The following is a 19023-nucleotide window of genomic DNA, read 5'->3' as shown; positions in this document are numbered from 1 at the left end:
AACTCGATTCCAAAAAATTTTAGACAAAAAAACATAAAAACGAGTATAAAAAACCAATACGAATAAAAAACTAACAATAACTGTGTTAAAATGAAAAAAATATCCCGAATCCCAAAAAAATGAACATAACAAACAGACACGGGGAAAAATTAATACGAAGAACACTGGACTCGAGAAAACCCGGATACGAGTTTGACAAAAACCGACATGAGAAAAAAGATACGAAAAAAGCCCGACTCTATCAAAAAAAGTTCTAGGAACGATACAATTGGGAAACCAAAAAGGCGTTTTTTTCGTTTTTGAGTTATGATTTATCAATGTTAACCGATGGTTCGAAAAATATTTTTTTTTCTCTTTTTCCAACACGAAAATTTATAACTTTTGATCTACTGGATCGATACAGATGATCGACACATAAAATTAAAGCTAGATAGATATTCTTTTTTGAAAAACATTAGACTTGCGAAAAAAATGGATTTTGATTTCGTAATTATTTATTGTATTAGTTTTTTATAGTATACATGGTTTCGGGACCAAGGATGCTATATTTTTTTATATTTTTTCTTGAAGCTCAGTTTTTTTACATAACATATCCAAAAATCAGAGATGTGTTATTTTTCGTTTTTATGTTATGATTTTTCAAAGTTAACATTTTTTCAGTCTTCGTTCAATATTTCTATGCAACTAGACTGGATGTATGCGACTAGAATTCAATTAATTGGCAAATGACCGGCTAATTGGCTTTAATTTAATATGTCGAACATCTGAATTGGTCCAGTGGTTTGAAAGTTATGATTTTTTGAAAAAAGTCAAACGGTCACCCTAACAAAAATACGGGTCTAATAATTTGCGATAAAGAACAAAACTACCACTTTTGACGAAAATCTAAGAACCACTATATCGGTTTGGCATGGAAAGGCTGTATATAGAGCCCGAAATCTCAAAATTTGAAAAGAAAAACCCAAAAATACAATAAATACGATTTCAAACGTTGGAATATGACGTTTACGTTATTTCATCGATGATTGTAGATTCAGTTTCCGATTTATTTCCGAATTTAGTAGCATTATATACATTTCATGACGAGAATGGAAAAAGCACTCGAGCATACATTAAACTCCAAATACACTGAAGTCGCTTTTTACGCGGTTTTTTTATACGCGGTTTTTTTATACGCAGTTTTTGGAATTTACGCGGTTTTTTTACGCGGATTTCGAAATTTACACGGTTTTTTTTACGCAGCACGTATCAACCGCCAACAAATTCAATGTGCTTGTTGGTGTGACTTTCCACGAAATAACTTGGTATTGTATCACTGATTAGTAGCTGAGAAATAAAGATACAGATATCATGATAACAGCATACAAAAAAAAAGTTAATCAATTGTTAGAACATGGGTTGCATTTTTAATTAATAATTCACTGTTAGATTTTTATTCTGATTTTGAAATTTACCCGGTTTACTTTTACGCGGATTTTGGAATTTACGCGGATTTCGGAGTTTACGCGGTTTTTTTTACGCGGATTATGGAACTTACGCGATTTTTGTTTACGCGGCACGTATCCCCCGCGTAAAAAGCGACTCCAGTGTACAATAAATATCAGATTAAACACATACTAAGATTCAGATGTAATCAAAATCAAGATTCTAGATAAAGATCTAATTCCCGATACTGCATGCAGATTTTAATCTCGAATTTCAGGGGAAGATTGGAGATTTTAATTTCAGTTCACGTACTTTGTACTTTGAATTGAAGATCGTTGACCCTTGGACAAACTTAGACGCTTATTAGCACTGTCATTTAGTACCGGTTAGCATCCTAGCTGCTTGCATGCATTATTCAAACTTATCTTTAACTTTGTAGTGTGAACCTGATGCCCTTGCGATCAGCAAAAAAAAAGGGAAACAACAAACAGTGACTCTGCATTACATTGTTGCAACCTCTTATTAACTTTGCAGTGTGTGAACCTGATGCCCTCTCTCACTCAGTGAGAAACGAAAAAAATGCACAAAATAGTGGATGCTGCTCAGCACAAAGCCAACATTCAATAATCACATTTTCAGTTTAGCAATACTACATAAATATTATATCAGAAGCTTCCACGAGTCATCATCCCGTGTGCATATTTCGTAGGATGCCGACCGGATGACCGTAAACAACAACCGATTGAACTTGCAGATTTTTACCCTTGTCGAGAAGCTCAATTTTTATTTTCCGGCCCAAGCTCATCGACGAGCAGTAGAGATCGATTTTATTTATATGTCTCTCCCATCACAAATCTACATCACCATAAAGTAGGAGTCGATTTCTGTCGACGTGTGTAATTGAAATCATCGGTCCAGCCAAAATAGACCATCTGACGCAAGGAGACATGCATGCAAATTCAGCGCGATTATATATACAGCAATCATCGTCATTTACAGGATGATGCTAACGAGTTTGTTGCTCACTCAGGGTCATGTTTTTGGGCGAACTGGCTCGACTCTGTAGCTTTTGGAATGGTAATTTTTCCAGATATTTCATCAACAATTGAACATCATTCATTCTCGTTGGAATTTACAAAAAATTTAAAAAGGGCTCATACATAATGGAGTCAGCAGTTCGAAGACAGTCAATGTGCGTGATTTAATAACAGTTGATAACACGCAAGAATAATTTAGATTACTGAGAAATCCATACGACACAAACGTTGTCCATTTAACCGATATTGATTTGAATCAATACAAAAATAAACGTTATCAGTTTTGAAATTCAGGCACACCTCGATGCACGTGTTAAATGAATCATCCGCTTGCTGGAAGCTAGCGTTTGTCACCGACACCAATGTTTTTATTTACCAAGAAGAGATGTAAATTCACGCTTATCACAGCTGCTTGTAATTAGCACAAGATTCATGACTGACCACGACGTCCGAGTTGCGGTATCATTTCTATCATCAAGTCTAATATGGTCTAATGAATATGATTTCAAAAAAACTATTCTCATCTATACTCGACTACTATCAATAAGCAAATCATTCAACCTTCTAGCAATCATAGGAAAATCCGAAAATTAATAAAAAACAAAGGAAGAAATATGACGAATTTCATTCCAACTCGATTGGCCATTGGCAGCAACATCTTAGATTACAGTAAGATGTTGTGGGTGCAAAGACATAGGTAATTCAAGCAACTTTGCATACTTGAAATATTCAATAAACTTTTTGAAAAGGGCCAAAGTTGGTCAAAAAATGGAATATAAGAAGATGTTTAAATTTTCATAAAACATGCAAAAAAAATTTAAAAAACGCTAAAAAATTATTTTAGAAATTAAAATTCATTTTTCTCAAAAACGTAGTTTTTTAAATTTTCAAAAAATGTATATGAATAGCCGACTTATGCCACGATGTGGGTACAAGGACATTGATCATTTAAGCAACTTTGCATACTCCAAATGTTAAAAAAATAAGACTATTTGAAAAAAAAAGCCAAGGTTCGTTTTCATAATTTTTTATAAAAACTCATAATGTAAACACAATAACCTACAAAATGTTGATTGAAGAGTTAAATGTAGGAAATTGTTTCAATTTTCATAAAAATACCACACATTTTTTATAAAAAATTACAGGAAGGAGGAAGGTATTGAATTAGAGAGACTTTAAACTCTGAGAGTTCATTCGTCTCTTAAAAAATTACACTAAAAAAATTATTTTAAAAATTGAAATTTTCATCCATACATCGGAAGATAGACTTAAACAGAAAACAAAAATTGCAAAAATGTTAAAAATGCTAACATTAGTAGTAAATTTTCGAAGAAACATGAAAAAATTCAGCGCGATTTTTGTTGCTGCAAAAACTCTTTCTTTGTAGCAGTCTGAAAGCATAATTAATTTCCTACCTTTTATTCTTCAACCAACTTTTTCTAATTCTTATAGCTTTTGAGTGAGCATATTTGTGAAATTTTCCAACTTTTTTTTCCCACAAATCTAAGCTCGAAAACTGTAAGAACTACAAAAAATTGGTTGAAGAATGTAATTTGGGAAATTATTCAAGTTTTTAATCGAAAATATCAAACAAGTTAAAAAAAAAGAAAATTTATTAAAACAAAATCATTTTGAAATTTAATGTTATTTTTGCTCAAAAACACGTTTTTTAAAAATTCTGAACTAAAATTATATAAATAGACCATATAGTAACCAACAAGTCAACGGAGTCATCGGAGGATGGGCACTACTACAGGGATAAAGTTTTCCTAAGAACAACTTTTTCAAGTTTTCTTTGAAAAAGCACTATAAATGTTGAATTTGCAGCAGTTTAGTGTGTAAATTATTGCGATTGACATATTTTGCAAACTTTTTTCTATTTGTTACGAACATTATTTTTTCAGAAGTCTTCATCAAAAATGTCATATGTTCCATAAACTACACCCAAAATTAATGTTTAGCACATGTTTTGGCATCCCGATTTATGACATTAAATGAGCATTAAAAAAACAGAAATTGTGCTACTCTCCCCTACTGATATAGCATTTGTATAATATATATGCTAGAGCAATATGAACGAGCGAATCAAAAGACAGAAGGTTCACATTTATGCTCTCCTTTTTACTCTTAGAAAACACTTTCCAGCTTCATTTTATAATGTGGTGATATAATAATATTATTACCCATTTATGCAACAGCACCAGTGGATATTGTGCACCCGTGGCCGAGTGGTCAGCGTCTCACATTATCATGCCGGGTGTTAGGGTACGATTCCCGTTCTGGCCGGGGGATTTTTTCGTCAAAGAAATTTCCTTCGACTTGCATTGTGGTCACGCGTATTCTAGAGCATGCCCCTCGGAATACATTCAAGGCGTGTTATGTGGCTTAAGAAATCTCAGCTAAGTATTAATAAATGATACTAGTTAATGCATACGTTGAGACGGCAAAAATTCCACAGGGAACGTTAACGCCATTCAAGAACAAGACCAGTGTATATGTGAATAGCGTGGTCGTGTAAAACAATCTCGTATTTCAGTTCGATCCCTGTTGGGTACAACCCCAATCATCAACCCCATACATACAAACATTTTAAAGCTTTTGAAAAAGGTTGCTTTTATTTATTCATTTCACCCTTCAGCACACGAAAAAGCATTTTTTCTGCCGTAGATGAAATGTTTTCTGCCAACGCTAGTTTGGGTGTATAGAAGATAGAAAGTTGACATCTTCAACAATAGTTCACATTTTAATTAGATATAAAGCTTTGTCGAATACACTATATCGCTATCTTGACTTTGAACAAAATTAGAATTGGTTGATTTATTTCAAAGAAACCATGAAAAAGTTGTTAGAAAATTTCTTCCATGTAAGGGTGCCAATCTTCCGATGTATGGATGACTTATTGGAAAATGTAAAATAATATATATATATATATAGATATATAGATATATATATATATATATATATATATATATATATATATATATATATATAGATATATATATATATATATATATATATATATATATATATATATATATATATATATATATATATATATATATATATATATATATATATATATATATATATATATATAGATATATAGATATATAGATATATATATATATATATACATATATATATATATATATATATATATATATATATATATATATATATATATATATATATATATATATATATATATATATATATATATATATATATATATATATATATATATATATATATATATATATATATATAGATATATATATATATATATATATATATATAGATATATATATATATATTTTTATTTATATATATATATATTATATATAAATAAAAAATCGATTTAAATAAAAAATTTAAGTGTAATTTTTTGGAAAAAATTATTTGGCATGTTTTTATGATAATTCAAACAATTTCCTATATTTCATCTTGAGTTAGTGTTATAAATTTTTGTAAAAAATTAAGAAAAAAAACTCTGCCCCTTCTCAAAAATTAGTCTAATTCTTTTTTGAATATTTCAAGTCTGCAAAATTGCTTAAAAGACCAATGTCTTTACACCAAAAACGTTGCACTGTTATCTGAGATGGTGTTGCCAAATCCTAAGACGAGTTGCCATAAAATTCGCTTCATATATAATAGATCCATCAGTTCCAAGACAATCTTTTTTTTTTGCTTTTGCTTAAAGACACATTCCTAAAGGACAGTTTTCATCATCGGAGCAAAGATTTCGAACATAAATATCTTTTTTTTTTATTCCAAATACACAAATTAAGAGAAAACATCCCTACCTATGCTTTTGTCCGTCATATATATATAGTGAAAATGTTAAAACAACTAAATAATTGCATCGGAAGAACGAGGAGAACTCTTAAACAGAATGGGTAGATGATTGCGGATAGTAAACATTCCGTAGGACATCAAATCAATCGGACCAACCGTCTCTAAGTAATTTTTTTTTTAATTTTTCAGGCATTTTTGTTTAGGCCCTTCTCAAAAGTATTGCTAGAGTCAAAATGAAAGACCGATGATGCAAATTGTCCTTTTTGTTCATGAAGTGTCTGAAAATTTTGAACCAAATCAATACAAAATACAAACAAGAATCGACCTTCGAATTCAAATGGAATCGCTCACATAATTCACAACTGTTCACATTGTCCAAGTTGCTGTATCATTTCTATCATCGATTCTGATATGGTCTAATAAATATGATTTATAAAAAAAATCTAATCTCATCTATACTCGACTACTATCCATAAGCTAGTAATGTAACCTTCAAGTGATTCTATGATAATCGGAGAGGATTAAAAAAAGTAATGGAAAAATTAATTTGCAAAAAGATAGCATCGTGAAAAATAATATTAGCACGCCCATCATTCAATAAAACAAACAGAATGTTCAAAAAAAGCCAGTATTCCGCACGCGTTAATGTCTTCAGATTGAACAAAATGAAGAAAAATGCACTTGAAAACACAAACTCGGAAAAATTGCGGAAGTGAGTGCTGAAACCTGTCATAACGCTAATATAAATGCCATCCCATCCGTTTGTGAAGCCGCGAAACTTGTTCGTACTATACAGCGGAAATTATTTTAAGCGATGAAATAAATTACTAGGAAAATACGACGAATTTGGCAAAAGTACAAGTTTCAGATTCTAAACCAGACGAAAAAAAACCGCACACACTCGCTTCGAACGGAATATGATTTTTTTCCGCTACCAGACTTTTTTTTCTTGTGTCTTGTCGTTCTTACTTCCATAAAAAAATGGCAAAAGATGTGGTGATGGTGATGGGATGCTATCGGGAAAAAAAGCAGGACGACTTACCGGCTCCATTCGCACCGGATTTGCACAGACATGCGCCAATGACGAAGAGACCACTGCACACCACGAACACGACGAACATCACAACGGCATACCCATCGAAGCCGTAGATGACAAAGGGTTGGGCCGGTGGCGTTGGTGGCGGTGGCTTCGGACAAGACGACTCGCAGTCAATGCACGAGCAGGCGGGCGTTTTCTCCTGAAAGTTGAGGCATGAATGAGAAAAGCGCACGAACCGTTTTGGAATGTGCAAATAATCGAGAGCGATACGTGTCGATGATGGTGCGATGGACGGGTTTCTATCCCAACCCTGGCTCAATCATATTTTCGCCAAATTCAATATACTATTTTCCCTAAAAAAATATAAATCGAAACAAATCCAACTTACGTCCAGCTGCTGACTGCAAGGTATCACCCGCGGATCCAACGGTTGAAACCTGTCTTCGGTGTCTGGTGTTTCGTGGGTGACGTAGTTGATCTGGAAGGGCACATAGTAGTTGCCCTCCTTGGTTCCCATGTAGGTGAACCATTTTTTGGCGCTACACCGGGAGGCACCCCACTCTCCGCACATGAGATCCAGCGCTAGCTGACCGGTCGAGGGCACCGATACCCGGCTGCATGAACCGTATGTTCCGTTCATGTAATGTTCCTTGATGTGAAGATCGATCTCGGTAATGTATTCTTTTTCTGTGGAAAAATGTGGAGAATGTTATGTTTCTGTAGTAAAAATCTTTATGAAATAAGTGTGAAGTGTAACTTACTTGTATCGTCATTTACTTCTGTCGATTTTATTTCCATGAATGTGGACTGTTTCGGATTACAGGTGAAGTCACACATGTGCCGGACCAAGTTCGCCATACATGATGGGCAGCGAGCGAGGAAGTTTGCTGCTAGCTTGACATTATTGTTCAGGATTTGTACCTGTGAGGAAGAAAAACATTGAATCATTAAGTAGTCCGAGAATTGGTATTGGCAAAAATTCTGTACTTACAGTGCAGAATTAATTTCCAGATTTTTTCGAGCAAAAACTTTATTCAAACGTTTAAAATTAGGAGACTAAATTCAAAGAATACAAGACTATCATTAACATCCATGCTATATTTCAGTTCAACCACCTCTAATCTTCATCCTAGTGGTGAATTTATACAACGCCTCCCAATAGAGATGGTAGAATTCCAATACTTCATACCGTCCATCCTAGACTCAGGAAATCTGACATTGGCAGCCCATTGTTGTTGCGTTAACAAAACATGGTCATGAAGATAAGGAAGGCGGCGGTCGTCCTTGGAAGGCCATTGGCTTCGGAAAAAATAAAAATGACATCGATAAAACCCGAAAATTGGTGATCGAGAATTGAAAACTGAATATCGAGAAGAAAGCTAAGCCTATCAAACAGGACTTTTTCATTGATTCATTTCATTTTAACGGAGTGATATTAAATCGGTTTATTCTCGAAGCTTACTGAAACATCGATTCTTCTGTTTCGTTCACTTCTGCTATAGTTCCTTTTTAATATCAAAATCAGAACCCTTCATTGACGATTGACACTGAATTTTCTCGAGTAGTTTAACCCATTTGAGGCCAAGTAATTATATTTCATGGCTTTGGAAAGCAACCATATGGTAAGGTTTTAGCATCAGAAGATAGCTTAGTTTATTAGCTGCCACTTACTATCATTCAATTCAATTTTGCATAACTTTATTAGGCAATAAATTCGTTTTAACACAACTACGAGGGTCGTTCAAAAAATTAGTTTCAGTGCCTCAGAAATTGCGGAAAAATAAAGTTAGGACAAAAAAACAAGGTGATTTTCGTAATCTACGTTTTATTTTCTATTTTTCTACATAATCGCCGTAACGCTCGAAGCATTTTTCATAGCGTGGCACGAGTTTTTCTATTCCGAGCGCGAAGTGCGTAGCGTCCAACTTTTTGAAGTACGATGTAACTACGTCACGAATTTCTTCAGTGTTATCGAATCGTTGACAGCCGAACGCCAGGGAAACTTCGATATAACGTACCCTCGATACAACGTCACTCGATATAACGTACACATTTCCAAAGTGTAAAGAAAAATTTGTTTGAATTTTTTTTCTGAAAGAACAATTAATTATCTGTATTGTGATGCTGAAACATGTTTTGTACCTCTGATCAATCCCGAAATGCAGCTGGTTTTGTGATACTGGATTCTAAATGAATCAAGCTTTAATCAATAGTACGAATGGAAATATCATGAGAAAGGCTAGCTTCGTCTTCTAATTTAATTCATTCATTAACTTTACTTAAACAGCAACCCAATAAAGTATTATAGGCTACATTTGTGAGTTCTTTGTTATTCTTCGATATAACGTACAATTCGATACAACGTACAATTGTACGTGAAATGTACGTTATATCGAAGTTACCCTGTATATATATTTTTTTTAAATTCCCGCTTTCACAACGATTGAACAAGCTTCCTCTGATTTTTCGATATAATGAATACATCATTCACACAAAGCACACAAAACACGTCGCTGATAATTTTTTTTCCATCGCTAAGCAAATTTTTAACATCGTTTGAGACCACTCAAGAATCGAGATTTTTTCAGCATTTACATAGATTCGCTCAACAATGCATTATTGATTTATCGGGCTTCCAGTTTAACCCCCTCCCGTACGATTTAATTTTCAACAGAGCGGACCAAATGCAAACGCTTCGATGGGTCACGCATCGAGTAATGTCACTACTATGCTGAGCGACATCCTTTTCAAATTCTTGAATTCGTCAGAGCGTTATTTAAATCGAACATTAATTTGTTCGAATTGTTTAATTGCATGGTGCAATTTCTTTCATGAAAAAAAGACTTTTTTGCTCCGATTGCTCCGATTTTTCTTAAAGCTTGAATATTTACTTATCGAAAAATCCAGAGTTTTATGTCTTATTTTACTCTTAGGGTGTAATATGATCTTGTAAATCGTAAAAATCTTGTAATGATTATTTATTTTTGAAAACAAAAATTGAATACCCTAATGGTGTAATACAAGTTCGAAATGAAAAGATATGGATCCAATTTTGTTGTGACAAGGATCAATTAAGTAAGGTTTAAGCAACATTGAAGCGATGTCTTTACAAATCGGAAAAGATGACATGTTTTTATTGAATGGTTTTAACGTTAATAACTGTTTTTGCTGCCAACGGATTTTAATGAACCGCATACCAACCGAATCGGTGTGTAAATTGCTCACTCGAAACGTAAATAAAATGTTTGCTCTACGGACATTAAGAAAAGGGGAAATATTGCAACTTAGAATCAGCCCGTTTGTACCTTTTTAGATTCGACAAGAGTGTGAAAGATACCATTCACGATTTATATTCCAGTATTGCTTTATCCAGTGAGTAGTCAACATCATATGTTAACATATTAAGGACCGCACGTTTTGGGGCAAACTTGAACGCTTCATTTGTTCAGATTCCACGAATGAGATCGTTTCCTTCGATGTGGATGAGACGAAGGCGAGCGATCGCTAGGCCTTGTAAGATTCTTGGTAAACCAAGGATTCAAGTGTAGAAAACACGGGTTATTTCGTGATTCATCCGTAACAAATGAAACGCGAAACACGAGAAATCTCGTGAGCGGTCCGCAATGTGTTAAGGCAGTATTCTAGTCTAGTAATTTGAAAAAAAAAACAAAAATTGTTTTCTTCATATTTCTGAAGTAAAGGCATTCAAGGATCTATCCTAGGAGGGACTTTTTGATAATTCCAACATTTACCAAGTTATAGCCATTTTAGGGGTGCGATATCTAATTTAGTATGGCCATAACAATTAACTTCAAATGTGTTTTTCTCGAAACAAGATTTTTCAAACTGGCGTACATGATATCTCAAGTACTACTGAACCGATTTACGTCGAATTTTTATAAATGCAATTTATATCTTCTATCACATAAACAAATAAAAAATTATTATTTTTAAATTTTACTATTTAAAAAAAAATCGGGAAACGCAAGAAAAAACGTTGAAAATGGCATTTTTTTTCTTCAAGCAGTTGCCATTTTGTAAAAAAACATGTTTTTGACTTGTCCGAGGTTCATACGATAGCGGCATCTTCACTGATTCAGAAACCAAATCACCCAAACCGTCCACCTTTTTTAAGGGCAACATAAGTTAATTAATAATTTAGTTTCTCTCTAAAATAATATTGGAAATAATACGTCCTACATCAATAGGGCAGACGATTATTATCCTTCCATTTTTGATTTTTTGCCTAGTTTCATTTTTCCTAAAGATCAAAATCAGTCAAACGGATCAGAAGTTACAATTTTTTAAAAATGGGTATCCTTTGTACAATAAGCTTAAAGAACGAGAAAAAACATATCTCGCAAACGTAAACAAACCACCAACTTTCTTCTTTGATTTAAACGGCTACAGTTCGTTCTCGACGCCCTCAAAACCAAAACTAAAACGCCCAATTGTTTCTTATAAGTGGGTGTATAGGTAGCCATTTGAGGCATAGTTCAGTATATTTCATAAAAAGTCCACTGAAATATCTTCATTTACTGGTAAAATATCGAAAATTTGTCAAGCACAATTCGATCATATTACCAGATTTCAAAAGCTTCACTTATTTTAAATATTCGAAAAAAAACGAGAAGTTGATTTTTAGATCACCAGATACGGGTCTACAAATGTTCGCTAAGGACGCCCAATCGTTTCGCTAAGGATCAGCTAATGCAAGATAGTAGGTTCGGATTGGAGAAAATTTGTTTTTCGGTATATCACTTATCCCATGGAATCGCATTTTTAATGAAAACATCATGAGAGATTGCTATCGACCACAACAAAACGTTCGTACCTAATATTGTGGAAAACGGCCGCTTTACGTGCAGAAATATGAAAAAGTGGTATTGTAACACGATAACGCACGAACACATGTTTCAAGTACCGTGAAGGTCCAATTGGGAGCGCTTAAATGGAAGCGTGATCCGCTGTATTTTTCCAATTAACAGCAGAATTCAATGAAAATTTACTTGGAAAGGATTAATCAGACTACGCGACCAGACCAGCCGTGGTCAGCCGACGTTGTACTCTTCTAATTACGACTTGTTTTAAACGACGATGCGTGGCTCAGTAACCATTCTTTGAAGACACCGAAAAATTGATCGATTCTTGGATAGTTTCAAACGATGTGCCGTGTTTCGAACATTAGTTTCAAATTCTGTCAGGAATAATGGCTAGCGTTAGACCAGGGATTCTCAAAACGGTCGATATCAGATTGACGCGATTTAACACGAAGAAAGTCATTATCAAACTTAAAACATGATCCAAGCATGCTACTGATAATTTATTGTAGAACAAACGTGCGCTCCGGTTGCAAATTCATTTGCGTTCTGAAATTCGTTGGAGCTTGAGCACATTAGATTGGTAGAAGGTCACTAGGTTCATCCGTCACATTGAATATTTCAATTTTTTATCATTACCTTGTGATTTAAATGTTTTTTTTTCGGAAATTAATTACTTACTTAAGTGTTTGTAAGTAATTTGTATTAAAGATTATTAATTACACTTGATGTTTACTGAATTTTTTGTCTATTTATGATTTATGAAAAAATTGAGATTTTTAAAGGAAATTTGGCTATATGGGTTTGATGTATCACTTCATTCGGAAAAGGGGATATCTTGCCCAAAAAAGTTAGAGAATGCCTTCGTTAGACAATATTTTCAAGAATTTATTTACAGTGATGCTATATTCCTATATATATAGATATATAGATAGGATCTGATTCACAACATTGTTCCGTCAAACGTTCAAGAACATTTATGAGTTTTTTGTAATAAAACTTTTATCTAAAAAAATCAGCTAAAACTTATTTAAATTCTCGATGGATTTTCCCTCGTAATTTTGAACAATGTTTATTTTGACATTCCAAATATTTTTTATTTCTTACATCGATTATTTGAAGAGAGATTAATTCTGAATTTCAAAACGTTACCTCGAAGCAGATCATCAGAACACAATCAAAGAACAATAAAGTGAAACATCTATGACAACGAAACATTAATAACCATGTTTCTTACATAACACAGGCTTGGATTAAGGAACCATGAATTTCCATGTTTAGTGATCGATTTACGTAGTATAATCAAAATTTCGATAAAATTTGAAGAATCAAACTCACGAAATTCGCTTATGTGAAGTGCAGTTAGATAGTTAAAAATCCGTGAAACTTACTTATTTAATGAAATATTTAAAAATTTCCGCATTACGAAAGGCTAAGCAGTTGGTGAAAGTAAATATATCAATTAAACTAAGGCTTCGGATTCTCATTATGATTGTGAAAACCAAATCATATTGTTCAAAAGTGGAACCAACCATCAAAACACTAATGACGACAGCAAAAAAAATCAAGCATTCCTCCAATTTGATTTGTCTATATAAATTAAATATTTATATATTTATCCCGACATAACGACACAAGCATGTTCGACCACTACATTAGTAGGCAAGGGAATGATGAAGCCGAAAATGCAAAATTCAGCAAGTCGTTGAACTACCTCTCTCTGTCCCTCAACCCACCAAATGAATTCGACTAAAACCTGACGTAAATTGTCAGCGTCGTCTCACCATTACTAAGTAGTATTGTGGGAAATTTGCGCTCATTGCCTCCGAACAGCGGCGCTTTCATTGCCAAGGTAAGTCAAATCCTCCCTCGTACTGAGTTCATTTACTTGGCAACGTTTGGTAAATAAAACGAACTAGTATTGGTAACAATGTATCAATTCATCTCTCAATCTACTACTGTATCAATTACCACACAACACTAAAAGGGTTGGTCTACATCAAAAGGTGCAGTAGCTAGCTCTCTAAACTTGCGGTGGCTGATTTCACAGCTGAGATTGTTTTGCGTAGATCTCACGCCATTAATTATAACCATTGATGATGACGATGGTGGTGTCGATGTTGATGATATAGCAGCGCTCCAGTACTTTTCCATATTCTCATTATTGCTTTCTCGAAATAGTGCTCCCAAGTACGTGTAAGTGTAAGTACGTACGTACACTTAGTTCGCCCAGAAAAACTCACCTGTTCCGCATCGCAGCATGTTTCGATGGTACCATCGCCATCTTCATCGACAAGCAGATGTTTGCACCAGACCTTCAACAGGTCTAGCGTTTTGTTCTCGGCCGGTTTCGCCGGACCACTGTAGTTGCAATACTGGGAAGTCAGCGGACTGTCACTGTTGCAGACACCGTACCAGATGCACTGTCCGCCACCGCCACCGCCTCCACCGGCGTCGTGTGCCGTCGATAAAGCACCTCCTCCTCCACCGGTGTTGCTCCACGAAGTGCTCTGTTGTTGTGCCAGTGACTGTAGAGGGGATGAGAAAGTACCATATGTTAAAAATAGAGCTTAATAAATTGATCTCTTATCATAATAAATTATTGACATAAATAGATCACTATGCGGTTTTCTAAATAAAAAGCCGAGTTATTTATAGCTTCGGCACATCGTTCTAAAGGGACGACATTATGACTTCAAAGTTATTTAGAATTGAAGGCAACATTGCAAGTTATAATAATTTGCAACTGTTCGTCATTTCGTGTAACTTGCAACGCACCTCGCATTCAGAGTTTATTTGCATTTCGAATTATGGTTTACGACTCAGCTCAACTCTCGCTATTGGCATTCAATAAATTTTTGATTATTTGCGCTGCAACCCGGATACTGGTAAATGTAAACAAAATACACATGAAGCAGCAGCATTTACCGATATCCATGCATGCATTGCTCTATTATTGGCTATAATGGAGTTGGATGATTCTCAAACCAAAGGTTTTTTTTTAAATTTCCAATAATCAACAATCCTTCATTGTGATATTTAAATCTTTGTAAATTAGGTTGGGGAAAAAGAAATGTCGTATATTGTCAATATATGGTAACACTTAACCATATCTTGTGTTGTGCTTATTGGATCGGGTCATACTATACGGCTATTTGAAGACGACAATCTGTGCTACAAGTGTCGTTTTGACAGTGTTGTCCTTTTCAGTCTCAAGTTATAGCTCGTCAAAGACGGAGTCCACCAAGCAAGAAATTCGCCATAATTTACGTTTTTACTACCTGCGAGGTAAAACTGCAACGAAGGCGGCCGAAAAAATTCGTGTAGTTTATGGACCCGATACTGTAACGATTCGCACAGCACAGCGTTGGTTTGATCGATTTCGTTCTGGTGTAGTGACTGTCGAAGATACACCGTACTGGTAGGCCAATCGTCGTGGAAACCGATAAAATCGTTGAAATCTTCCAAGCAGACCGGCATGTGAGCACTCGTTCGATTGGCCAGGAACTGGGTATAGATCATAAAACCGTTTGGAACCATTTGCAGAAGATTGAATTCCAAAAAAAGCTGGATGGATGTGTGCCACACGAGTTGACGCAAAAAATTTTTTTAGACCGAATCAAAGCCTGCGATGCACTGCTGAAACGGAACGAACTCGACCCATTTTTGAAGAAGATGGTGACTGGTGATGAAAAGTGGATCACGTACGACAACCTAAAGCGAAAAAAGTCGTGGTTGCCTTCTAAATGACAACAAGTTTGCGAACAAAACGGCGCATATTTGACTTAAATTGGATAATTTTAAGCATGTTAAATAATGCGTCAAATTTCGATCAGAAATACGACATTTCTTTTTCCCCAAACCTATATGTATTTTCATCTTTTTTTTTTCTAAAAATTAAGTAAGTTATTTTTTATGAACCCTTTCAATACGGCAGTGTGCTCCGTCGGAGTGCTACCACTGAACGGAGCACTGCGCCGAAAAGTATGCATATCAGCTGGTGTGATCGATGTGCAGTATCACTCTCAAGTCGTCTATAGATGACGCTCGTAGCGAAAAGGTTGAAACCTATATCGGCCAAATTTACAAACCGCTCAAATTCAAAACGGTAATTGTTGTAAGGTGCAATTTTCATGTATTTTTTTTTCAAAAAGGAATACGCACAAGAAGATCGAGCATAACCAGAGAAAAAATATTTTTCGGTAGATTCATTGAGTTTTTGTTAATTTTTTTTCATTTTCATTTTTCATTGAGTTTTTGTTAATTAACCCTTTCTCTACGAGCGAGCACACTGCCGTAGAGAAAGGGTTGATGTTTTCTCTGATGCCTTAAGATTTAATACTAAAAAACTAAAAAAAAAAACTTTGCTAAAACGGTCATAGACCTAATTTGGCATGTACTCGAATTTCAGTATTTAACTACAGTAGAATCCGTTTATTATGACTCCGCTTATATTGATCTACCGTCTATTATTATTATTACGCCTATTATTATTAGTTTGATGCTGTGTAGTTTTAGTAGCTTACAATCAATCTCCCCAATTGTTTTTCTACTTCTCTCAATTAATTAATTTAAAACTGTGGATAGTATCCACTATACAGTGAAATAAACCAGTTTTACGGCTTGACACAGTATTTTATTTACAAAAATATCAATCTAAAATTGAATCATGGAATCCGTGGTGTTCAAACAAAACTGTTGTTTGCTATTTTTTCGTTTATTTTATCATTTTTTGTTGTAAACACACAACGTTGATTATTGTAGCGACTATTTGATTTGTATGTTGTTCGTAATCTTACGGTGAGCAATGTTGGTTATTGGTAACATAGGATCGAACATGGCGTACAAAATCATATTTCGTGATGGTACGATATCTAGAACAGAATTTACTATTTGTTTGGCTACAATATTTGTTTAAACGCTCAAATAGTACTCCTCAATAACTGTTGAACCGTCGAAAACTCTCAACACAAAGCCCATTTGTAATCCATTAGAACCCTCTGTTGTCTGAATTCCGTGCTGTACTCATATACCCATGTCTCATCATGCGTTTGATGATTGCATGTCTTGGCTGATATCAACGAAGTCCCTTTAAAAACCAGGCCGTACTCCGATGGTTAATTTGATTGTTAATCTAACATTTAGATTTTGGTACAAAAAACTACTGAGCATTATTTGCATCAATAAAGAATTGTGCAATAATAAACCATAACGACAGCTGTTACTGATATGATTCTCGAGTCTTCGCTTTCATGCTTTCATGTAATCAAGAAAATATATCGTGTTCCAGATATTTCACATCAAGTGTGTGCTTTACTGATTCCATAAAATCATCCGATGCAACAAGACTAAATTCAATTGAATAACGCTGGCGTGGTTCATACTCACGTTATAACGAGTGAAAAGAAACCAACATCTGGTTTGACACCTTCCCCCAGAGGCAGAATGAGGCAATAAGAGACGGAAAGGGTCTGCTATTCTCACATTTCTTAGCATACATGCCGGTGGTTACCACAGAAGGCAACACGCGGGTAATGATAAAATAATTGCGGTGTCTGCTCTTTACTGCACATCTAAGGGGAAGTAGTTCTGTGGTCGCACACGCACACAGACCTCACTACTGTGTGTCATTCGAGCGAGACCCTTTGGTTAATCAACGGCTCCAACCAGACACGACCGATTCACTGCTTAATTGAATTAAATTAGTTGACAAGATATGAGACGCCGTCGTATGTATACAGAGATATGGACATGGGATGACAGACAAAATTCGACGCTGCCTTGAATAGGAAGAGAACAAATGTCAATTGATGGTTAGAGCAAGATTTGTGTCGGTTGCCTTCGTTAGATGGAGGGAGCAATAGGTTGAAAATGGTGTTCTCACAGATTTTATGGGACGAGATTTTGGAATAAGAGAACTATCTGACGACAGTATGAATACCTGATTTAGCATCCACATTCAAATTTTGAAGTCTGTTGACATAACGGTGATAATTAAAACTACAAGTATGTACTACATACGAAATTTGTATGATATTACGCAAAGAGAAATATAACCCGGAAGGAATATCTATTCATATAACTACATTAAGGTCTACAGGACACTGTATGAGTTTGTTCATCCCTTACGATTAGCAATGCCAATTCGTGACCTATTCTAGCTGCAACAAAGAGAAGTTGCACACTGCTAGATAATGTAATTCAAGTAGCAAGAAAAAAATCTCAATAGCAAACTCTAAACCGGTGAGGTAATTTGCACCATCCGTGTGTTGGTTGTTTGGAATAGAAAAACACGCCAATTGCTGTGATTCAGCAAATGTATCTGAAATCTCGAGCTTCGATGGAAATCACATACAAACGACCCAGCAGCTAGTGTTCATACGAATGATAAACGAAGTAATCCGATAAAGTTGTCATAACAAGCGGAGGCAAGTGGATGCACACAGCTGACAATATGCTAGTCTCTAGAGGAACGGTAGAAGTTCCTCGATTTGTGTCAATGAAACTGGCAATTTAGCACATTGCAGCAATGTGATTAGTGTGTCACGCAATGCTGATAATGAAATTTATCCGTAAAAGTGTGACAGTGTATTGTGCTCTGCGATAATGGCAGCGTGCGATTGTGTCTCAGTGACTTATTCATTTCTTTGTAATGATATAGATAAGGTGTGCCCATATCTAGATGTAACATAGAATAGATTAAACGTTATCTGTCATAACGATACGATCAAATCAGTGATCCAGGTGGGAATATTTTTTTTATTCTACGATTTTGCAGAGAAATTAATTTTTATTAACTTTCAAGAAAACCCGGAGACAATTTATTCAAGGTTCCTATAGAACAAAATGGCAGGGCACAAAAAAAAACAAGGGACGTTTCCCAAATCCTTAATAATTTTTGTTATGG

The 19023-nt window shown here is 34.8% G+C and overlaps 1 protein-coding gene across 5 annotated transcripts in view; it reads right to left on the bottom strand.

The window, feature by feature from the left end:
- Positions 1–19023, bottom strand: part of LOC129779619 (NPC intracellular cholesterol transporter 1) — a 96659-nt gene that overhangs the window by 36239 nt on the left and 41397 nt on the right. For all 5 annotated transcript variants that reach the window (XM_055787199.1, XM_055787200.1, XM_055787201.1 and 2 more), the window contains exons 2-5: positions 14360–14644; positions 8058–8217; positions 7685–7983; positions 7300–7495 (exon numbers count right to left, since the gene is read on the bottom strand). In XM_055787199.1, coding sequence (XP_055643174.1) covers positions 7300–7495; positions 7685–7983; positions 8058–8217; positions 14360–14644 — 940 coding nt within the window. The remainder of the gene's footprint in view (positions 1–7299; positions 7496–7684; positions 7984–8057; positions 8218–14359; positions 14645–19023) is intronic.

Source organism: Toxorhynchites rutilus, chromosome 3 (genome assembly GCF_029784135.1).
Source record: "Toxorhynchites rutilus septentrionalis strain SRP chromosome 3, ASM2978413v1, whole genome shotgun sequence".
Classification (NCBI taxonomy): Eukaryota; Metazoa; Arthropoda; class Insecta; order Diptera; family Culicidae; genus Toxorhynchites; species Toxorhynchites rutilus.
Note: the sequence above shows the minus strand (reverse complement) of the source record. Positions and strands in the feature narration are given on the sequence as shown.